The following is a 24,686-nucleotide window of genomic DNA, read 5'->3' as shown; positions in this document are numbered from 1 at the left end:
TCTTCTGCAACAATTTCTATCTTCTTTCAATTGTTATTCCATTAAGTGCCTCTGAAACCTTTCCTATGACTAAAGCCATTTCTTTCATTTAGCTGGACTCTTCCTCTCTACAACGTTCAGAAGTATTGATCAATACACTTTCTTTCTTTAGGCCTCAGCTTCCCTTCCTGTGAAATTGGAGGTTTGAACAAGACAACAAGACAAGTACTCCAGGTCCATTCTTATTCTAATATTTGAGTCCCCCTTCTCCAAAGCTTAACTTCCTCATCCTTAAAATAAGGTAATTAAACTGGATGATCCCCACAGTTCCTTAAAGCTCTGACACTCAACATTGTGAGTCCACTCTCCAAAGGACTCTTCTAACTATCCCCATCTATGTTCTATGTTATAAAGTCCCTTTCATCTATAATATTCAGTGTTTGCTCCAACTCCACCAAGGTGTTGTGGAATGAGTGAAAAGAGAGCTAGATTTATATTTAGAGGGGATGGCTCCAATCCCTATCAGAAATTATATATTCTAAACAATTTGCTTAAAGTTTATAAACCTAATTTAAGCAAATACAACATTAAGTTGTTGGATTATATGATATATTACTCCTAAACTATGGTTATGTATTCATTTGCTATGTTAATCATAGTCTCCTCCCCCCAAAAAGAAAAAAAAATCATTTATGTATCATTGCTATGATTCAGACTATGCCATAAGATAAGTAAACAAATTTTGCAAGAAAAAAATCCTTTTGACTTCTGGGAGAGTAAGGGAGATGATTAGTGTTACCTTTTCTGGAGCAGGAAACTGCAGGTGATTTACTTCCAAGGGTGTTATCAAAGGAACAGTCTGAAAGCCGTCCTCACCAGAAGGTTGTTTGCTGTTCTTGTCACTCAAATTACTCCCCAGCTTCACCATTCTGGTGTCTCACTTCCCAGACCTGGAACAGTCCAAATGAGTAAGATGACAACAAAAAGAGAGTTGCAGGAAAAAAAATAGAAGATTACAGTTACAGAAAATAGTTCCTAAATGGCTCCATTCTGGCTAACATTATCATCAAAGCTCACAACTCAGAGCTCAGAGTTTGTTTCAATTGAGTTTAAAAGATGACAGAGCTCTTTTTCCACAACTCAGTAAGGTAAATAAGCTATGCAGGTATTATTATCCTTACTTTGCAGAGGAAGGAAATGAACCTGGTTGAAGTACAATGACTTTGCTAGGATCATTCAGCTAGCATTAGAGCTTGGAATTTGAACCCTGGTCTTTTGAAGCTGAGACATACTTCTTCAGATTATTCACTGATCCTTTGGGGACACCTTTGTTAGGTTTTCAGACACTATTTCAATTATTTCAATAGACTCATTTTAGATGTTTCCTTTGCCCTAATATACCAGAATTAAATATCATAATCTGGGGAAAGTCAAAAGCTTTTAAGATTTTTAAATAAGTGCAAAACAGAAATCATTTAAAACATTAGGTAAAAATGAAAGCTTTCATATTGAAAAGACATAAGGAGAAGGTAGAACAGTCATAATACTCTCAAGCATCATGCAGTATGATACATTTCACCTCACTATTTGAAATGCAATTTTTTTTTGTTTACAATTTCTCTTCAGCAAACCTTCCACCAAGAAGTGCATTGTTTGCATGTGCATGTGTCTATGTATAGATTCATAAAGGCAAATTTTATCAATGTGTATTCATATCCTACATTTTTAGTATTCTTATCCTCATTGTTAGCTGTTTTTTTTTATTCAGTCAATATAATAGCCACTGAATTTACTCTAAAATAATATGACTATATATTTTTAAAACCAAACTGCACAATACCTAACCAAATAAATGCCCTGCATTTCTTCCTCTATAGCTAGCTGTGAGTCAAAAAAAGAATCCTCCATTTAGGACCACAATGCAGCTTTGCATGACCTGATTTCACTTATCAGTCCTGTTTATGAGAAAAAAACAGGGGTGTTATAATGAAAGAGGGTGGGGTAGGGTAGGATGGAGGTGGGGGGGATGGAGCAAAGTAAACCCTTGTACTTACTGCAAACCACGCTTGAAGGGTCAGGCCAGATTCAGGCCAATCTGAGGAGCAGGGCTGATTTTCCCTCGATCAAGAGCTTCGGGCTGATGGTGCTGAAGGGACAGGGCTCCTGGGTGTAGCAGCCTGAATCCAAGAGCTACTGTCAGTAAGCTGGGAGCAGAGTATAGTAGCTCCTCTCTGCAATAAGCACACAGCACGCTCTCTCTCTCTCTCTCTCTCTCTCTCTCTCTCTCTCTCTCTCTCTCTCTCTCTCTCTCTCACTCGTTGGGGTAGTGGCTTCCCATTCCATCTGGCATCTGGCACCACCTGCTGTTTCTGATGCATGGCCGCAACTGCCACATAGAAAATTCAGTTTCAAAAGGGAAGAAAGAATTAATAAGTGAATAGGGTGGAATAGAAATACATACACATATATATGTATATGTACATAAATATATGTATGTGTATATATATATATATATACACATATATTAATAAACACTTATCAAGCAACGCCACCTGGAGCCTTTAGAAGCAATAAAAAGGAAAGCTAACTGGAAAAGGATACCACTTCCAAAAGTAAATCATGATCCCAGAGCACAATAAAAACCAAAGCCAAATTTTGGATACTTGGAATTTGCTGTCAAAGACAGTTTGTTCATAGATCCAATAATGTTAATCAAAGCTGTAATAAAACTCTTTCAGATTTGGACCTCTTTCTCTTGCTACTGTCCTAGAGGGATGAGAAATCACTCAGGAATTTCTAGTAATTGAGGTTGGAACCAAGAGCTTACATCTGGAAATTCTATAATAGTTGTTCAAGGCAAAGAATACTGAAGGTTCTAAAGAGGTCTAAAAGAAGATCCTATTTCAGGTTTAAGGGAAATTCTTATTATCTGAAGCTGGTGGACACAGGAGGGAGGCTTCAAGGAAAAGAAGGTTGGAATGAATAGTAAATTCCAGGAAATCTGGAAAATAGTCTGTTTATAAAAGTATTACACCTAAAAGAAACTTATTAGGGTCCTATACTTAATGCTTACTGACTTGGCTTTTCTTCACATATCTGCCATTAGAGTATAAGCTTAAGGGAACTTACCTGCTGTTGCAGGAGAAAAAGGGAAAATATTCAATCCAAATCTATTAGCAGACTCTTTGTTCAATTCTTATGTTCTCTTCAATCAGAGAATATAGTTATTTTTCTGCTTTATAAGAAGAAACTGAGGCAAGGAAAAAAGTAAATTGTGGAAATGGAATAGTCAGAAACAAGAAAGAAATAAAGAAAAGATCAGTGGAAGCAGAAATAGAAAGAGAAAACATAAAAGGGATCTTGATAAAGATACAAGGGAGATCTAGTACAATGAAAAAAGAATAGTATTTGGAGTCAGAAGACCTGAGTTCAAATGTTACTTCTTGTGCTAGGCACATTACTTAGATTCCATCTTCGTTTTTTTATCTATAGAATGAGGTACTAGCTACTTTCTAAAATCCTTTCCAGCTCTGGTTCTGTGATGGATTTGATGATTGGAGGTTTTGATTATTTGGACATCTGTTGAAGCTCTTGCTTTTCCCCGAGAGAAAAATTGACAATTCAATGATTTCAATCAAATCTAACATCAGACAATTTCTAATTGATTGCTCCTGATCAAGTCACTTAAAACTCTATCTGCCTTATTTAATGCAACTATGAGTATAATGACGGGATTTATCCCTGAGGGATGTTGTTAAAATCAAATGAGATAATATTTATAAAATACTTAGGATAATGTATGGCAATTAGACATTTTAGTAGACAATTAGAAAAATGCTAGTTCACTTCCCTTTTTTCTCCAAAATGCCAACTGTGTGTCACGTTCTGTACTAAGCACTAGAGATACAAATATAAACAATGATACAAATTCTGACCTTCCATTATATTTGTATTCTACAAAAGATGGAAAAGGGAAGGAAACTTCTATTCTTAATCTAATTATTTTTAAATTAATTTTTTTTTCAATTTTTGAGTTCCAAATTTTTTCTTTCCTTCCATTCCTGAGAAGTCAAGAAGTACGATATCAATTATACATATAGACTTATGCAAGTTATTTTCATACTAGCCATGTTGCAAAAAAGCAAGAAAAATAAAGAAAATGAAAAATTATGATTAAATCTGCAATTAGATTCCATCAGTTCTTTCTCTGCATGTGGATAACATTTTTCATCATAATTTTTCAGAATTGTCTTAGACCACTGTGTTGATCAAAATAGCTAAGGCTTTCAGCTGATCATCATACATTATGTTGTTCCTCTTTACAGTGTTTTATCTGGTTCTCCTTATTTCACTTGGTTGTGGTTCATATAAGTCTTCCTAGGATTTTCTGAAACCATCTTCCTTATAATTTCTAAAAGTACAATAGTATTCCATCATAGTCATATACCATAGCTTATTCAGCTATTCCTCAAATCATGTATGTCTCAGTTTTCACTTCTGTGTCACAACAAAAAGAAGTGCTATAAATATTTTAGATCCTTTGCCTTTTTCCTTAATTTCTTTGGGATATAGAGCTGGTATTGGTATTACTGGTTCAAGTGGTATGTACTTAGGGTATGGTTCTAAATTGTTCACAACTGCACCAATATAGTATATTAGTGTCCAATTTTCCCCACATTCTCTCCCACATGTGATTTTCTTTTTCTGTCATGTAAATCAATCTGATATGTGTCAGTGGCACCTCAGAATTATTTTAATTTTTATTTCTCTAATCAATAGTGACTTAGATAATTTTTTTCTTATGCCTACAGACAACTTTGATTTTTTTCACCTAAAAACTTATTGTTCATATTCTTTGACTATTTATCAATTAGGGGATGACTCATATTCTTATTAATTTAATTCAGTTCTCTCTATATTTGGGAAATGTGGCTTTTAATCAGTGAAACTTACTTTGAACTTTCCCCCCAGTTTCTTGCTTTCCTTCTAATTTTGGCTTCATTGATTTTGTTTGTGAAAAATCATTTAATTTTAATTTAACCAAAACTATCCATCATATTCCATGTGCCTCTCTATTTCTTTTTTTTATTTTTGTTTGCTTTTTTATGGTTTTTAATTTATAAAACATATGCATAAGTAATTTTTTCAACATTGACCTTCGCAAAACCTTCTGTTCCAAATTTTCCTCTCCTCCTCACTCCCTCCCCTAAATGGCAGGTAGTCCAATTCATGTTAAATAGGTTAAAATATGTGTTAAATCCAATATATGCATACATATTTATACAGTTATCTTGGTGCACAAGAAAAATTGGATCTAGAAAGAAAAAAACTGAGAAGGAAAACAAAAATGCAAGCAAACAATAACAGAAAAGGTGAAAATTCTGTGTTGTAGTCCACATTCAATTCCCATAGTCCTCTCTCTGGATATAGATGATTATCTTCAATCACTGAACAATTGGAACCTGTTTGAATCATCTCATTGTTGAAGAGAGCCACGTCCATCAGAACTGATTGTCATATAGTCTTGTTGTTGCCTTAAATAATGATCTCCTGGTTATGCTCTTCACTTAGCATCAATTCACGTAAGTCTCTCTAGACCTCTCTGAAACCATGTTGTTGGTCATTTCTTACAGAAAAATGATATTCCATAACATTCATATACCATAATTTATTCAGCCATTCTCCAATTGATGGACAAACATTCAGTTTCCACTTTCTAGCCACTACAAAAAAGGCTGCCACAAACATTTTTTGCATATATGGGTCCCTTTCCCTCCTTTAAGATTTCTTTGGGATGTAAGCTCAGTAGTAACACTGCTGAGTCAAACAGTTTGATAACTTTTTAAGCATAGTTCCACGTGGCTCTCCAAAATGGTTGGATCTGTTCACAGTTCTACCAACAATATATCAGTGTCCCAATTTTCCCACATCCCCTCTAACATTCCACATTATCTTTTTCTGTCATCTTACCCAATCTGAGAGGACTGTAGTGGTATCTCAGAGTTGTCTTAATTTGCATTTCTCTGATCAATAGTGATTTGGAGCACCTTTTCATATGATTACAAATAGTTTCAATTTCTTCATCTGAAAAATGTCTGTTCATATCCTTTCACCATTTATCAATTAGAGAATGGCATGGTTTCTTATAAATTAGAGTAAATTCTCTATATATTTTGGAAATGAGGTCTATATCAGAACTTTTGACTAAAAATGTTTTCCAAGTTTATTGCTTCTCTTCTAATCTTATCTGCATTAGTTTTGTTTGTACAAAAGTTTTTTTTTTTTTTTAATTTGATATAATCAAAGTTTTCTATTTTGTGGCCAAGCACAACCTCTAGTTCCTTGGTCACAATTTCCTTCCTCCTCCACAGTCTGGTAGGTAAACTATTCTATGTTCTTCTAATTTATTTATAATTTCATTCTTTATGCCTAGATCATGTATCCATTTTGACCTCATCTTGGTGTACGATGTTAAATATAGGTCAATGCCTGGTTTCTGCCAAACTAGTTTCCAATTTTCCTAGCAGTTTTGTCAAATAGTGAATTCTTATCCCAAAAGCTGTGATCTTTAGGTTTGTCAAACACTAGATTGCTATAGTTATTGACTATTTTGTTCTGTGAACCTAACCTATTCTACTGAACAACTAGTCTATTTCTTAGCCAGTACCAAATGGTTTTGATGATTGCTGCTTTGTAATATAGTTTTAGATATGGTACAGTTAGGCCACCTTCATTTGATTTTTTTTTCATTAGTTCCCTTGAATGTCTTGACCTTTTCTTCTTCTAGATGAATTTTGTTCTTGTTTTTTTCTAAGTCAATAAAATAGTTTCTTGGGAATTTGATTGGTATAGCATTAAATAAGTAGATTAGTTTAGGGAGCAGTGTCATCTTTATTATATTTGCTCAAGAGCACTTGATATTTTTCCAATTGTTTAGATCTGACCTTATTTGTGTGAAAAATGTTTTGCAGTTTTGTTCATATAGTTCCTGACTTTCCTTTGGCAGATAGATTTCCAAATATTTTATACTATCAACAGTTATTTTAAATGGAATTTCTCTTTGTATCTCTTATTGTTGGACTTTGTTAGTGATGTATAAAAATGTTGATGATTTATGTGAATTTATTTTGTATCCTGCAACTGCAAAAGTTTTGGATTATATATTACAGCTTTTTAGTTGATTCTCTGGGGTTCTCTAAGTTTACCATCATATCGATAATTTGGTTTCCTCATTACCTAGTCTAGTTCCTTTAATTTCTTTTTCTTCTCTTATTGCCAAAGATAACATTTCTAATACAATATTGAATAATAATGGTGATAATGGGCAATCTTGTTTCACCCCTTATCTCATTGGGAATGGCTCCAGTTTATCCCCACTATGTATCATGCTTACTGATAGTTTTAAATAGATGTTACCGATTATTTTAAGAAAAAGTGCATATTCCTATACTTGCTAGTGTTTTTAATAGGAATGGGTGTTGGATTTTTATCAAATGCTTTTTCCGCATCTGTTGAGATAATCATATGTTTTTTTTTAATAATTTGGTTATTGATATAGTCAGTTATGCTAATATTTTTCCTAATATTGAATCAGCCCTGCATTCCTGCTATAAATCCTATTTGATAATGGTGTATTATCCACAGGATGATTTTCTGTAATCTCTTTGCTAATATTTTATTTAGGATTATTCATCAAAATTCATTAGGGAGATTGGTCTATAAATTTTTTTATCTGTTTTCATCCTTCCTGGTATAAGTATCAGTACGATGTCTGTGCTATAAAAGGAATTTGGTAGGAGTTCTTAATTCCTTTTTTTTTTCAAATAGTTTGTTGGTGAAATTGTGAACACATCCAGCCATTCTGGAGAGCAAATTGGAATTATGCTCAAAAAGTTATCAAACTGTGCATACCTTTTGATCCAGCAGTGTTTCTACTGGGCTTATACCCCAAAGAGATACAAAAGAAGGGAAAGGGACCTATATGTGCCAAAATGTTTGTGGCAGCCCTGTTTGTAGTGGCTAGAAGCTGGAAAATGAATGGATGCCCATCAATTGGAGAATGGTTGAGTAAACTGTGGTATATGAACGTTATGGAACATTATTGTTCTATAAGAAATGACCAGCAGGATGAATACAGAGAGGACTGGTGAGACTTACATGAACTGATGCTAAATGAAATGAGCAGAACCAGGAGATCATTATATACCTCAACAATGATACTGTTTGAGGATGTATTCTGATGGAAGTGGATCTCTTCGATAAAGAGAGCTAATTCCGTTTCGATTGATCAAGGATGGACAGAAGCAGCTATACCCAAAGAAAGAATGTTGGGAAATGAATATAAACTGCTTGCATTTTTGTTTTTTCTCCCGGGTTATTTATACCTTCTGAATCCAATTTTCCCTGTGCAACAAGAAAACTGTTCAGTTCTGCACACATATATGAACAGAAATGAGTGCAAAGGATAATGCTGTAAAAAATTACCCTGGCACGGGTTCTGTCAATAAAAAGTTATTTAAAGAATTTTTAAAAATAGTCTGTATAACATTGGAGTTAATTGTTCTTTTAATATTTGGTAGAATTCACATGTTAATCTGTCCGGTCCTGAGGATTTGTTCTTAGGGAGGTGATTAATAGCTTGTTCTATTTCTTTTTCTGAAATGGGACTATTTAAGCAATGTACTTCCTCCTTTGTTAATCTGGGCAGCTTATATTTTTGAAGGTAGTCATCCATTTCACTTAGGTTATCAAATTTATTGGCATAAAATTGGGCAAAGTAACTCCTAATTATTGCTCTAATTTCCTTTTCATTGGTGAAAAATTCTGCCTTTTTCATTTTTAAGACTAACAATTTGATTTTACTTTTTCTAATCAAATTTACTAGAGGTTTATCTATTTTGTTGGCATTTTTCACATTTTTTCATAAAACCAATTTTTAGTTTTATTTATTAATTCAATAGGTTTTTTTTAACTTTCAGTTTTATTAATCTATCCTTTTATTTTTAGAATTTCAAATTTGGTATTTGATTGGGAGTTTTTGATTTGCTCTTTTTCTAGCCTTTTTAATTGCAAGCCCAATTCATTGGTTTTCTCTTTCTCTATTTTATGCAAGTAAGCATCTAATGATATACAATTTCCTCTTATTACCGCTTGGGCTGCATCCCACAAATTTTGGTATGTTGTCTCATTATTGTCACTCTCTTGGATGAAATTATTGTGTCTATGATTTGCTGTTTCACCCATTCATTCTTTAGGATGAGATTGTTTAGTTTCCAGTTACTTTGTGGTCTATTTTCCCCTGGCTTTTTATTGAATGTGATTTTTATTGCATTGTGATCTGAAAAAAAATACATTTACTATTTCTGCCTTTCTGCATTTTATTTTTAGGTCTTTATGTCCTAATATATGGTCAATTTTTGTATAGGTTCCATGAACTGCCAAGAAGAAAGTATACTACTTTCTGTCTCCATTCAATTTTTTTCCAAAGATCTATCATGTCTGGTTTTTCTAGCATTCTATTTACCTCTTAAATTTCTTTCTTATTTATTTTGTAGTTTGATTTATCTAGTTCTGAGAGAGCAAGACTGTATCTCCCACTATTTTAGTTTTGCTGTCTATTTCTTCTTGCAGCTCTTTCAACTTCTCTTTTAGGAATTTCCATTTTATGCAACTTGGTGCATGTATATTTAGTATTGATATTGCTTCATTATCTTTGGTACTCTTTAGCAAGATATAATTTCCTTTCTTATCTCTTTTAATTAGATCAATTTTGGCTTTTGCTTGATCTGAGATCAGGATGGCTACCCCTGTTTGTTTGTTTTTTACTTTACCTGAAGCATAATAGATTCTGTTCCAGCCTTTTACCTTTATTCTGTATGTATCACTCTACTTTAAATGTGTTTCTTGTAAACAATATATTGTAGAACTCTGGCTTTTAATCCAGTCTGCTATCCACTTCTGCTTTATGGGAAAGTTCACCCCATTCACATTCTGCCCTCTTATTATCCCCAAATTATACTTTTCTCTTTCCTTTCCCCCTTTCCCTCTTTCTAGTATTTAACTTATGAGCACCCCTTGCCTCAAGCATCCCTCCCGCTTTAGAGTCCCTCCCCCTTTCTTATACCTTTCCCCTACTATTTCTGTTTTTCCTTCTATGGAGCCTACCTCTTCCCTTTTAGCCCTTCCCCTCCCACTTTTCATTAAGGTGAGAGAAGTTTCTCTGTAAATCAAATATGTCTAATATTTTCCCTTTGAGCCAAATCTGATGAGAATAAGATTCACACAATGTTCATTTACCTTCTTTACCTCAAATGTAATAAGTTTCCTTTGCCTCTTAGTGAGATATAATTTCCCTCATTTTACCTTCACTTTTCCCTTTTCCTGGTAAAATTCCCTTTCCACCTCTAGTTCGTTTTTTATATTATAACAGTAAAATCAAAATAAACATGCACTCTCTATGTATACCTATAACAGAAATACAGTTCCCAAGAGTTCTTTTTACCTTTTTATGCTTCTCTTAAGTCCTATATTTGGAGGTCATTTTTTTTTTTTTGTTTAGCTCTGGTCTTTTCATCAGAAATAAATGGAATTTATCTGTTTCATTGAATGCCCATCTTCTTCCCTTGAAGAAAATGCTCAGTTTAGCGGGGCAGTTTATTTTTGGCTGTATTGCAAGTTCCTTTGCCTTTCAGATGATCAGATTCCAGGCCTTTCGATCCTTTAAGGTGGAAGCTGCTAGGTCTTGGATAAGCCCAATTGTGGCTCCTAGGTATTTGAATTGTTTTTTTCTGGCTGCTTATAATATTTTTTTCTTGGTCCAGTAGTTCTGAAATTTAGCCATGATATTCCTTGGACTTTTAATTTTGAGGTCTCTTACAGGAGGTGTTCGGTCAATTCTTTCAAAGGCTATTTTACCTTCTGATTCTATTATTTCAGGGCAGTTTTCTCTTTTTGTCATCATGGTTTTCAGGAAGTCCAATAATCCTTAGATTGTCTCTCCTAGATCTTTTTTCCAGGTCAGTTGTTTTCCCAAGTAGGTATTTTACATTTTTTCCTAATTTTTCATGTTTTTTGGTTTTCTTTGACTGATTCTTGATCTCTCACCAAGTCATTCATTTCCATTTATTCAGTTTTGATTTTTAGTGAATTATTTTCACTTACTTGTTTTTACTTCTTTTTGTATTTGTCCAATTGAGTTTTTAAATGAATTGTTTTCTTCTATGGAATTTTTTTTCATTTCACAAATTCTGTTTTTCATGGAGTTGCTTTTCCATTTTGTCAAATCTATCTTTTAATGAGTTGTATGCCTTTTCCAAAAGCTCTTGCAAAGTTTTCCTTTCCTTTCCCCATTTTTCTTTTAGCTCTTTTTAAAGATCCTTTTTAATTTTTTCTAGGAAAGCCTTGTGTGATGGCTATACCACCTTTGGGGGCTTCATCTGGAGACAATCTGCTTTTAGTTTCCTTGGGGTTTGAAATCTATTCTTCTCTTTCACCATAAAAACTATTGATAGTTAGAATTCTCTTTGCCTTTTTACTCATTTATTTTAAAAGTTGGGTTCTGCTTTTAGGGCAAGGTAGGTTATCCAAGCTTCCTCTATAAGCAACAGCTGCTTTGGGATAGCACTTACTCACTCCACTGCTGGGTAAACATAGCCAGGTCCCAAGAGACTCTGGCATTAGGGGGTTCACTATTTGCCTTTTTTCTTTGTGTTGGATGTTTTAGAATTTCTTTGCTGATTTAATGGCTTGCAACCAGGGCAGAGTAGCCAATACTGATGTAGATTCCTCCTCATATATTCTCCACAGCGTGGATACCACATAGCTCCACAGAGACCCACTGGAACACCCTGCCCCAGGGCTACACAGCTTGCACTGGCATCAGTGCTCTGCCTGTCTGTGCCTGGCCACCTCCCTCTGTGCCCAATGAAAATAGATCTTTTCTGGCAATCTTTGAAATTATCTTCTGCTGGTAATTTGCTACACTCCCAATATTTGTGGATTCTGCCAGTCCAGAACTAATTCAGAGGCTAAATGTATTAATTAGTTGAGGGTCATGAGAGAAGATTAGAAAGAAGTATGTGTCCTCTCTGCCATCTTGGCTCCACCCCCTCTATTTCTTATGTGGTTATAAATTCTTCCCTTATTCATAGACAGACAAGTAAAAGTTACCATGCTCTCCTAATTTGCTTATGAAATCACCCTTTATGTCTTAATCATGTACCCATTTTAACCTTATTTGATATATGATGTAAAATGTTAGACTACACACAGTTTCTGCCAACCTGCTTTTCAGTTTCCCCAGCAATTTTTTCTCAAATAGTGAGTTTTTGCCCCAAAACCTTGTATCTTCAGATTTGTAAAACACTAAATTATTATGGTCACATACTATTGTGTACTCACTTTATTCTACTGATCTCCCTCTTTATTTCTTAACCAATACCACATTGTTTCTATGATTACCACTTTGTTATATAGTTTGTGATCTACTGCTTTGTAAAGTAGTTTGAGATCTGGTACTGATAGGCCATCTTCCTTTACATTTTTTTTCATTGAGTCCCTTGTTATTTTTGATGTTTTATTCTTCCAGATGATTTTTGTTATATTTTTTTCTCTTTAAAATAATTTTTGGTAGTTTGTTACTGGTACTGAATAAATAGATAGAAATGCCATGGCACAACTTACCTATGAACAATTAATGCTTTCCTATTTTTTGAGATCTGGTGTGTGTATGTATGTGTGTACAAAGTGTTTTGTAACTGTGTTTATATGGTTCCTGAGTTTGTCTTGGCTAGGAGCCTCTCAAGTTATTTCAAATGGAATTTCTCTTTCTATTTTGTTCTGCTGGATTTTGTTGGCAATATAGAGAAATGCTGACAACATAAATTTGGGCTTACTTTATATATGGAAACTTTGCTGAAAATACTCATTGTTTCAGCTGGTTTGTTTTAATTGGCTATTCTATCTTAGAGGAGTCCTTGTACAATTCAAGTTACTAATCCTAGAACAGTGAATCAACGATAAACAAGGAATGAACTAATCTTAGATATTTACAGTTACAGAAAGAACTAACAGATACAAATTCTAGGTCACACTGCCAATCAATCTCCAAATATACTTTATGCCAACTATATGCCAGGCACTAGAATAGGTAGGTGTATGTGACATAAAAATAGGAAAGAATCTATCCCTTCATTCAGGAAGATCACATCTAATTCAGCAAACAAAAGTAGGAATCCAAAGTACATACAAAGGAACTACAAGGGAATTTGAAGAGGGGGGCATTAGCAGTTGGGGAATCTGGAAAGATCTCATATAGCCAATGGCCTGACCCCTCAGTTGAATTCTCAAGGAACCTAGGAAATCTGAGCAGGGAATGAGTAGAAAATGTATTGTAGACACAGGAAATTACCTGTCAGTAATCTTTAGAAAATTATGGGGAATGGGAGAGGTACTAAAAGATAAGAGATGAGCAAATATCCTGATTTTCAGAAAAAGGAAAGGAAGAAAAGCTACCATTTATAGCAACAAGCTTATCTTTAATTCCTAGCAAATTCAAGACAATATCTTATAAATATAGTTAATGAATCAATAGTAAAGGAAGCAGTGATCACAAATAGCCAGTAGGATCTAATCAAGAACAAGGTCATATGGCAGCACATATATAAAATTAAAACAATACAGAGATGACCAATATGGCCACTGTGCAAAAAAAAAAAAAAATTCCTTAAATAAAAAAACAGAATAGGTTATATCAGGTTAACCTCATTTTCATTCCAGACATAATTTCAAACCTGGTCATTGAAGGAAATGTGAAAGACATAGCTTATCTAGATTTCAGCATAGTATTTGAGAAAGTCTTTCGTGCTCTTTCCAAGTATAAGATTAAGAGAGCATATCTGGATAAATGTAAAGTGTAATGAAGTTTTATCTTGCTTCTAGTCCTCCTAACCATCCCCCTGCCTTAGTCAGTATAGTAAGTTTATAAGTAGCTAGTATAATGTAATAAGAGTAAGAAATAAAATTGCAAACAGAGAAAATTACAGACTGTCCCTTAAATTAAGAGAATATAATTATTCATAAACTGAATCACAAATTAGGGGAACACAGAAGCCCCTGGCAACTGCCTCATAAATTAATTGAGACTACATCCTGAAACTATATGGCAAATTAGGGAAAATCATCTAGGCTTCATTCTCACTAACTGTCCTCAGTCTGTAAACTGCAGATAAGCTTCAGACATGAACAGTAAAAGTAGTAACATATTATGTAAATGAGGAAACCTAAGGTGATGCTGATAATTTTGAGATGATGTTGATATGTTAATAAGCTAAGTGATGGATGGTTAATTTATTTCATCCACCAGCACCAAAAGCTTATAAAATGGAATTCCAAACACTTGCCCAATAAGTACCTCCACTTTCAGGGAGCCAGCAAGACCAGGATTCAAGTTCCACTTTTGGCACATACTATTTATGTTTATGGTCAAACAATTCAAAGGTCTCAAATTCAAGGCCTATAGAGAATAGCAGACAAAAAAAGTAATTGGAAAATGGTTAACAAAATAAATAAAAACACAGTACACCATAAAAATGTTAATTTGTGGTTTTTTTAAGTCAATAGACTGAGGATTCTATATATTCTATACCACTGCTCACAGTAATTTTCTATGATTATCAACTGCAAAGATAGAGTTTCCTCAGTTAGGAGTTTTCTACTCTATAAGAGTTTACATTTCCTATCCAATTCCTATTCCTGTCAAAGAATTAATAATATGTTGCTAAATTTTGCAGTTAAAAGAAAGTTGAGACAAAAACTAATATACTGGATAATAGTTGAGAAACAAAACAAAACAAAACAAAACAAAACAAAAAAACCTGATGGGCCACAACATTGATCCAAATCTAATAAGATGAAATTTAAAGTCTTATACTTGGGTTCAAAAAAATCAGTATCACAAATATAAAGTGGAGGAAATAGGTTATAATTTATCTGAAAAATATCTGAAGATTTAGGGGAATACAAGTTTAATAGGAATTAATAGTGTCAGATGGTCTCCAAAAAAATTCATTCAATCTTAAATAGTCATTTATTTTTAGTCCAAATCTGTGATTTTTGTGATCTGTATAACAACTCTATCTACCAAAATAAAATTAGCAACTGTTTTGAAACCTATATTCTCAGAGGGTTGCATTAAGTACTGAGAGGTGAAATGATTTTCCCAGAGTCCTACAGCTAATGTGTATCATAAGCAGGTCTTAATGTTGAGACTAGTACCAAAATCACCCTCTCTTTTCTTAATGGAGGCATACTAGGCAGACTAAAGAGAACATAGCCCTGATGTAATCAGATTATATCTAGAGTCTTGAATTCAATTCACATTACCACATTTTAGGAAATATATAGAAAAGCTAGGGAGGATCATCCTAACAAGATCTAGAGAAATGTTGGTGTCAGAAGCTCCTCTATAAGCAAGTATTTCTTTCCACTCTTCATGTCTTTAAAAGCACTAGAAGTTAAATAGTAAGGAATCAGATTGGTGACTTATTTATAAACAAAAACTCCTTTCCTTTCTCCCATCCCCAATCAAACCAGTAAGGAATTGTTCAAGCTTAATATATTCTTCCTGTCACCCTGACCTATATTTAGTCCAGAAGATGGTAGGATGGTAGACTCAGCAGGTTTCTTTCTTTCATATTACTTACTTTTCCCCAAGCCATTCCATAACAATAATTTGATAATCATGGTCTGCAACACTATCTTGAGGAAATTAACTAAGAGAATTCATCTATACTCCATAACACTATCCTGAGGAAACTAAATACTAGAATTCATCCCACTTTCCCAGTTAGATTGCAATGTAAAGGGATATAAAGGAACCCAATTTTCTCTCACATGACCTACTAAATATCTGAAGAATATGCCATATGAAATAACTACAAAAAAAAAGGAAATAGAAGAAGTAGATACTTCCATTCAACCAAAAAACAAGAACTATTTTTTTTAATAGACAGAAAATTAACAGTGTCGGGAACAGAGATTGTACCAAGGAAGCCAACCCAAGGCCTGAGAAATAAATCTGGAGCATAAAAATTTGATAAAAGTCACTGCATCAGGGAAAAAATATATAAACAAAAAAAAATAAATACTACAGATTAAAAGGAATGCAAGAGATAAACATATATGAAAAAAGTATCTTTACATAAATAATACTAAAACAATAAAAAATTGGCTTCTCCACAAGGACTATGAGAATGGCTGGAAGAAATAAAGAAAAAAATGAAATTAGAATTGAAATAATAACTATGAAAGAAAATGGAAGGAGAACAAATATTAGAAGAGAAAGGGGAAATTCTTTTTTTTTTATTTAATAATAACTTTGTATTGACAGAATCCATGCCAGGATAATTTTTACACGACATTATCCCTTGCAATCACTTATGTTTCGTTTTTTCCCCTCCCTCCCTCCCTCCTCCCCCCCAAGATGGCAAGCAGTCCTATATATGTTAAATATGTTACAGTATATCCTAGATACAATACATATTTGCAGAACTGAACAGTTCTCCGCTGCACAGGGAGAATTGGATTCAGAAGGTAAAAATAACTCGGGAAGAAAATCAAAAATGCAAATAGTTCACATTCATTTCCCAGTATTCCTTCTTTGGGTGTAGCTGTTTCTGTCCATCATTTCTCCAATGAAACTCAGTTAAGTCTCTTTGTCAGAGAAATCCACTTCCATCAGAATACATCCTCATACAATATCGTTGTCGAAGTGTATAATGATCTCCTGGTTCTGCTCATCTCACTTAGCATCAGTCCATGGAGGTCTCTCCAAGCCTCTCTGTATTCATCCTGCTGGTCATTCCTTACAGAGCAATAATATTCCATAACATTCATATACCACAATTTATCCAGCCATTCTCCAATTGATGGGCATCCATTCATTTTCCAGTTTCTAGCCACTACAAACAGGGCTGCTACAAACATTTTGGCACATACAGGTCCCGAAAGGGGAAATTCTTAAACAAGAAAGGAGTTCCATGAAAAACAGAATGGAGAAATTAATACTCACTAATTACACATGATAAGATACATTAGAACAAAGTCAAACAGTGGAAAAATATAAATAAAATTAAGGCATGTATTATCAAAAAAAATGGCCAAGAAAAATACTAAAGAGGAACAATTTTGAAAATCACAAGACTACCTAAAAACCATAACCAAAAAAATGCTGACTAAGATAGTTGAAGAAATTATAAAAAAAGAAGAAAGAAAAAAAAAAGAAAAGAAAACAGCACAGATATTTTAGAACCAGAAGGCAAAGTAAAAATAGAAAAAAAAATTACTAACTACCTCTTGAAGAAAAACCAATTATAGCATAGCCAAAACACAAACTCTTCCAAGTCAAATAAAAAATACTACATGAAGCAAAGAATTCAAATAGCAAGGAACCAACCACAATCAGAATCATGACATAAGAGAATCCATCCCATATTTCCAGTTAAGATTACAATGTGGGGGCAGAGCCAAAATGGTAGACAATAGACAGGTCTTTGAGCTCATCCTGGCTTCCCTTAGAACCAACATCAGATCAAGCTTCTGAACTGGTTTTAAAGTTGCAGAACCCACAAATATTTGGAGTGTTACAAATTTCCAGCAGAGGATATTTGAGAAGAACTTACACAGGGGGAGGGTCTGTGCAGGGACAGCACAGGGACCAAGGTCAGGATGGCATCCATGTACCAGGGAATCGACCAGGAGTCTCTTAGTTAAAATATAGCAGTGCTGACTACTGTGTCCTGGTTCAGAAGCCATGGATCAGCAGACTAGCTGTGAGATATCCAATACAATTACAAAGCAAATAGTGAGCCTCTGAAACCCTGAATAATGCAAGACTTGGCGACACCAGCAGACCTCAACCTTTAAAAATGAGCAAAAAAGCAAAAAGAGTTCTGACCATAGATAGATTTTATGGAGACAGAGAAGAGACCTCAAACCCTGAGGATACTAAAGGCAAATCATCTCCAGATGAAGCCACAAAGGGTGATATGAGTTGGTCTCCTTCTCACAAGGCTCTCTTGGAAAAATTCAAAAGATCTAAAAGGAGAAAAGAAAAATGGGGAAAGGAAATAAGAACTTTGCAAGAGAGCTTAGGAAAGAAAACATGGAAATTATCTGAAGAAAACTCCTTGAAAATAGATTTAGGGAAATAAAAAATCATATAACTCCTTACAAAATAGATCTGATAAAATAGGAAAAGCATATTTCTGTTGAAAAACAGAATTTGTGAAATGGAAACTCCAAAAATGTACCTTACTAGAAAAACAACTGACCTGGAAATTAGTTCCGGGAGAGACAATCTAAGAATTATAGAACTACTGAAAATCATGATAAAAAAAAGAGCTTAGACAACATCTTTCAGGAAATCATCAAGGAAAACTGCTGTAATGTTGTAGAACTAGAGGATAAAATAATCATTAAAAGAATTCACCAATCACCTACTGAAAGACTCCAAAATGAAAACTCCAAGGAATATCATAGCTAAATTTCAGAATTATCAGATCAAGGAGAAAGAATTACAGGCAGCCTGAAAGAAATAATTCAAATACTAAGAATCCACAATCAGGATTACCCAAGACCTAGTAACTTCCACTTTAAATGATATAAAAAAGAAACTAGAGGTGGAAAGGGGATTGTAATGGAAGAAGAGAAAAATGGAAATAAAATGGGATAAATCACATCTCATAAGGAGTCAAAAAAGACCTATTACAAGTGAAGGAAACAAGGGAGAGGGGTGAGCATTGTGTGAATCTTATTCTCATTCCATTTGGCTCAAAGAGAAAGTGTCAGATTTATTTAACTTCATAGAGAAACTTGTCTCACCCTATACGGAAGTAGGAGGGGAAGGGGGAAAGGAAAGAGGGAAGCTAATAGAAGAGAAAATAGAAGTAGTAGGGGAAGGATGTAAGAAAGGGGGAAAGGCTATAAAAGGGGAAGGCTGAGGGAGGGGGTACTCAGAAGCAAAATACTGGAGAAGAAGGAAAGGATGAAATGAAAGAGAAAAGTATAATTGGAAGGAAACAAGATGGCAGGAAATAGTAATTTTAACTGTGAATGTGATTGGGATAAACTCTCCCATAAAATGCAAGCAGATAGCAAACTGGATTAAAAGACAGAATCCTACAATCACTCTGTGATACAACATATAGTAAAGATAAAAGGGTGAATCAGAATCTATTATGCTTCAGCTGAAGAAAAAAAAAAAAAAAAGCAGGTTAGTAATCCCGATCTCAGATCAAGCAAAAGCAAAAATAAATCTAACTAAAAGAAATAAGGAAGGAAACTACATCTTGCTAAAAGATACCCTAGATAATGAGTAATAGCAATACTAAACTTATATGTACCAAGAGATATATCATCCAAATTCTTAGAGGAGAAGTTAAGCAAGAAAAATTAGACAGCAAAATTATACTAGTGGGGGAAGATCAGAACACAAACCCTGAAGAAGACAGCAAAGTTGCATTTAAAATGCCTTCAGGTGAAATTTCAAAGCAGGATAAGAATTGGTCTATTGGACTTCTTGGAAAAGTTCAAAAAGGACCTTAAAAGTGAAATAGAAGAAAAAAGTGAAATAGAAAGGAAATAAGCTATTCAGAAGTATTATGAAAGTTTTTTGGGGGAGTAGTCAACAGCTTGGAAAAGGAAGCCCAGACATTGTCTGAAGGAAACAACTTCTTAAAAATAAATTTGGCAAAAAATCAATCAGCAGAACTTCCTCAAGGGAAATTAAAGCAGCTGTTTCTCCTTTGCATTGAGCAGACCTCAAGCCTTAAAAAATTAGTAAAAATCCAAAAAAACTCCCACTATGGACAGCTTTTATGGAGAGAGAGAAGAATGGACCTCAAATCCTGAGATTTCTAAAAGCAAAGCAACTCCAGGTAAAGCCCCAATGGGATATATGAGCTGGTCCCCATTTCACAAGTCTTTCTTGAAAGATTGCATAAAGGATCTTAAAAGAGAGAAGAAAAATGGGGAAAGGAAATTAGATCATTGCAAGAAGGAATGGAAAAAGCATATAATGCCCTACAAAATAGCTATGAAAAAGACACTAATTCACTAAAAAATAAAATTTGTAAAATGGAAAATAATGCAATGAACAAAACAATTCAATTGGCCAATTCCAAAGGAGGTAAAAAAGGTAAGTGAAGAAAATAATACACTAAAGAATACAATTAAACAAATGGAAGTGAATGACTCAGTAAGACTTCAAGAATCAGTCAAACAAAAACAAAACAATGGAAAAATAGGAGCAAATATGAAATACCTTTTAGGAAAAACAATTTGACCTAGAAAATAGATCTAGGAGAGAGAATCTAAGGATTATTGGACTTCCTGAAAACCATGATGCAAAAAAGAATCTAGACATTTTCTTACAGGAAATCATAAAGGAAAACAGTCCTGATATCTTAAAATCAGAAGGTAAAATAGCCATTGAAAGAATTTACAGATCAACTCCTGAAAGAGAACCAAAAATTAAATCTCTAAGGAATATTATGGCTAAATTTCAGAACCAAGCAAACAACATTGTAGGCAACCAGAAAGAAACAATTTAAATGCCAAGGAGCCACAATTAGGATTACCCAGGCCCTCTGGTAGCTTCCACCTTAAAGGTTCAAAGGGCCTGGAATCTGATACTCTGAAAGGCAAAGGAACTTGGATTACAGCCGAAAATAAGCTATCCAGCTAAAATAAGCATTATCTTTTAGATGGACATTTAATGATATAGGTGAAGTTCATCTATTTCTAATGAAAAGACCAGAACTGAACAAATTTGATCTCCAAACACAAAACTTAAGAGAAACATAAAAAGGTAAAAAGGAAAGAACTCTTGAGAACTATATTTCTGTTATAGGTATACTAAGAGAGTGAGGGCATAATTTGATTTTATTATGATAATATGAAAAAAGAAACTAGACGTGGAAAGGGGATTGTGCTACAAAAAGAGGAAAAAAGAGGTAAAATAAGGGAAATTACATTTCACAAAGAGGAAAAGAAGACTATTATAATTAAAGTAAAGAAGTTCAGGGGATGAGCATTGGTTGACTCTGTCATCAGATTTGGCTCAAAGAGAGAATATCAGACATATTTGGTTATAATATAAAATGTTATATAATATATAATAATATAACAATATATAAACATGTAAGGTTCAACTTATAGTAAAGTGAGAGGGAAAGGGGGTAAAGAAATGGAAAGATGAATAGAAGAGAAAACAGAAATATTAGGGGAAAGATGTAAAAAAAAGAGAAGGGGCTCTAAAATAGCGGGGTTATTTGAGGGAGGTGGTCATCAAAAGCAAAATACTAGTGAAGAGGGAAGGAGGAAAAGAAAGAGAAAAGCATAACTTAGAGTAAATAAGATGGCAGGAAATAGAAAATTAGTTATTTTAATTTTGAATGTGAATGGGATGAACTCTCCCATAAAATGGAAGCAGATCAGATTAAAAGCCAGAATCCTACAATATGTTGTTTACAAGAAACACATTTAAAGCATAGTGATACATACAGAGTGAAGGTAAAGGGTTGCAGCAGAATCTTTTATGCTTCAGGTGAAGTTCAAAAAGCAAGGGTAACAATCCTAATCTCAGATCAAGTAAAAACAAAGATAGATCTAATTAAAAGAGACAAGGAAAGAAACTATATCTTGCTAAAGAGTATCATAGATAATTTAGCAATATCAATATTAAACATATATGCACCAAGTGGTATAGCATCTAAATTCCTGGAGGAGAAGTTAAAGAAGATACAAGAAGAAATAGACAGCAAAACTATACTAGTGGGGGATCTCAACCCTGTTCTACAGAACTAGATAAATCAAAGCACAAAACAAATAAGAAAGAAATTAAGTTGGTAAACAAAATATTATAAAAGTTAGGTATAATAGACCTTTTGAGAAAACTGAATGGAGACAGAAAGGAGTTTACTTTTTTCTCAGCATTTCATGGAACTTGTACAAAAATTGACCATGTATTAGGACATTAAAAACCTAAAAATCAAATGCAGAGAGGCAGGAATAGTAAATGCATTCTTTCAGATTATAATGAAATAAAAATCATATGCAATATAAGGAAAGGAGAAAATAGATCAAAAGTTAATTGGAGATTAAATAATCTAATACTAAAGAACGAATAGATGAAATAGCAAATCATAGACACAATCAATAATTTCATCCAAGAGATGCAGCCAAACCAGTTATAAGGGGAAATTTTGTATCTCTGGATACTTATTTGCATAAAATAGAGAAATAGAAGATCAATGAACTGGGCTTACAACTAAAAAAGCTAGAAAAAGAACAAAGAACAAATTAAAACCTTCAATTAAATACCAAATTTGAAATTCTGAAAATTAAAGGTGAAATTAATGAAACTTTAAGTAAGAAAACAACTGAATTAATAAATAAGACTAAGAGTTGGTTTTATGAAAAAATCAACAAAATAGATAAACCTTTAGTCAATTCGATTAGAAGAAGGAACAAAGAAAATCAAATTGTAAGCCTCAAAAATGAAAAGGGAGGACTTTCCACCAATAAAAATGAAACAAGAGCAATAATTAGGATTTATTTTGTCCAACTATATACCAATAAATTTGATAATCTAAGGGAAATGGAGGAATATCTACAAAAATATAGATTGTCCAAGTTAACAGTAGAAGAAAGAAATTATTTAAATAGTCCCATTTTAGAAAAAAAAATAGAATAAGCTGTTAATCAACTCCCTACCTAAAAAAAAAAAAAATCTCCTGGGCTAGATGGATTTACATGTGAATTCTATCAAACATTCAAAGTACAATTAATTCCAATACTATATAAATTATAAACAGGGAAAGAAGAAATCCTACAAAATTCCTTTTATGGCACAAATATAGGGCTGATAGCTAAACCAGGTAGAGTGAAAAAAGACAAAGAAAATTACAGTCTTGGGTCAGAGCCAAGATGGTGGAGAGGACATACACTTCATTCTGAGCTCCCTTTTACCTTTATTTACTAATTATGTAACTCAGCCTCAGAAATAGTGCTTGATTGGTAAAATCCACAAATATTGGGAGTACAACAAATTACCAGATGAAGATAACTTGGAAGATTGCCAGAAAGGTTCTGTGGTGATTGGGAGGGAGGAAGCCACAACAGGCAGGGAGGCAGAACATGGAGGCTAGCCCATGCTGAGTGGACCCAGGACGGGGTGCAGTCTTGAGGGTGGAGAATTTGCAGGGAGGACTCTACCACAGGTTGGCTGCTTTGCTTTGGTTGCAAAGCAGCAGATTAGCAGAGAAGTTACACAAAAGCCAAAGGGAGATGTTGGAATCCTTACAAACTGCTAACTAATTAGAGTTGATCTAATCTTACAAGAAGATGTTTTGGGCAGAACCTGAAACAAGGTACTAAGTAGAACTAATTAATACAAGGCTTGTGTTCACACCTTTACTCATTGGAGTTCACAAGTTTGCCAGATTCACAAAGTAAACTTTGTACCTTTGTGAGTTCACACCTCCCTTGAAGCTCTTTGGGCCAGAGAGCACTATGGGAGAAAACCCATAATCCCATTCTCTCAGAGGAGTCAGATATAAGGCCAGTGATGAGAGATCTATTCCAGAATACATTTTCCACTTGGCTGGCTGGTTGCAGAGGAGAATTCAGCTGGACTCGAGAGGAGCGACTCTGGTACAGACAGAGAGCACCTTGACGGATTTCAGCGGAATTTCGCCAGAAGCCCTCTTTCCGAGGCAAGGCAGAATATATTCCACTTGGCTGGCTGGTGGCAGACGAAGAGTTTTCAGAGGATAAAGCTACGAGTGGAGAGTTCAGTGGACAACCAGATTCATCTTCATCTCACACCACTGTAGTTGGTGGCTGGGCTCCTGCACTTCCCCACTGAGACCAAGCTGGTCTGAAAGACTCACCAGAAAGCTAACCAAACCCCAAGTGAAGGAGACAAGAGATTCATTCCATCTCTGTGCTGGTTGGAGGCTAAAGGACAAAACCCTTGGATTTGGAGACATTCGGAGGGCTCTAAGCTAAACCGGCTGTGAGAAAAACAAGAACTCCAACATTTGAACTCATAACATTTGGTGCCCAACGTGGGGCTGGGGTGTGTGGGGTTGGGATGGGGGATGGAGAATCTTTACCTAGGATCTGTACCATTTCAGCCAAAAAAGGTTGTACTCACTAAGTTCCTGGTCACTGGAGACTTCTTCAGTGAAAGTAGGGTCCTTGGTTCCCACGCTGGGCGCCAAATGTTATGAGTTCAAATGTTGGAGTTCTTGTTTTTCTCACAGCCGGTTTGGCTTAGAGCCCTCCGAATGTCTCCAAATCCAAGGGTTTTGTCCTTTAGCCTCCAACCAGCACAGAGATGGAATGAATCTCTTGTCTCCTTCACTTGGGGCTCGGCTAGCTTTCTGGTGAGTCTTTCAGACCAGCTTGGTCTCAGTGGGGAAGTGCAGGACCAACTACAGTGGTGTGAGATGAAGATGAATCTGGTTGTCCACTGAACTCTCCACTCGTAGCTTTATCCTCTGAAAACTCTTTGTCTGCCACCAGCCAGCCAAGTGGAATATATTCTGCCTTGCCTCGGAAAGAGGGCTTCTGGCGAAATTCCACTGAAATCCGTCAAGATGCTCTCTGTCTGTACCAGAGTCGCTCCTCTCGAGTCCAGCTGA

General features: G+C 34.6%; 1 protein-coding gene across 2 annotated transcripts in view; it reads right to left on the bottom strand.

Annotated features, from left to right (window-relative positions):
- NSG2 (neuronal vesicle trafficking associated 2) overlaps positions 1–24,686 on the bottom strand; it is a 228,334-nt gene that overhangs the window by 64,453 nt on the left and 139,195 nt on the right. Inside the window, exons 1-2 of one of the 2 annotated variants that reach the window (XM_051978929.1) lie at positions 2,034–2,243; positions 779–929 (exon numbers count right to left, since the gene is read on the bottom strand). In XM_051978929.1, the coding sequence (XP_051834889.1) occupies positions 779–907 (129 nt within the window). In that variant the 5' untranslated portion in view covers positions 908–929; positions 2,034–2,243. Of the gene's footprint in view, positions 1–778; positions 930–2,033; positions 2,244–24,686 lie in introns of those variants that run through there. The other variant, XM_051978930.1, reaches the window with a different exon arrangement.

The sequence above is a fragment of the Antechinus flavipes genome, chromosome 2, assembly GCF_016432865.1.
Source record: "Antechinus flavipes isolate AdamAnt ecotype Samford, QLD, Australia chromosome 2, AdamAnt_v2, whole genome shotgun sequence".
Classification (NCBI taxonomy): Eukaryota; Metazoa; Chordata; class Mammalia; order Dasyuromorphia; family Dasyuridae; genus Antechinus; species Antechinus flavipes.
The sequence above is the reverse complement of the archived record's forward strand: the minus strand, read 5'-3'. Positions and strand labels throughout refer to the sequence as shown.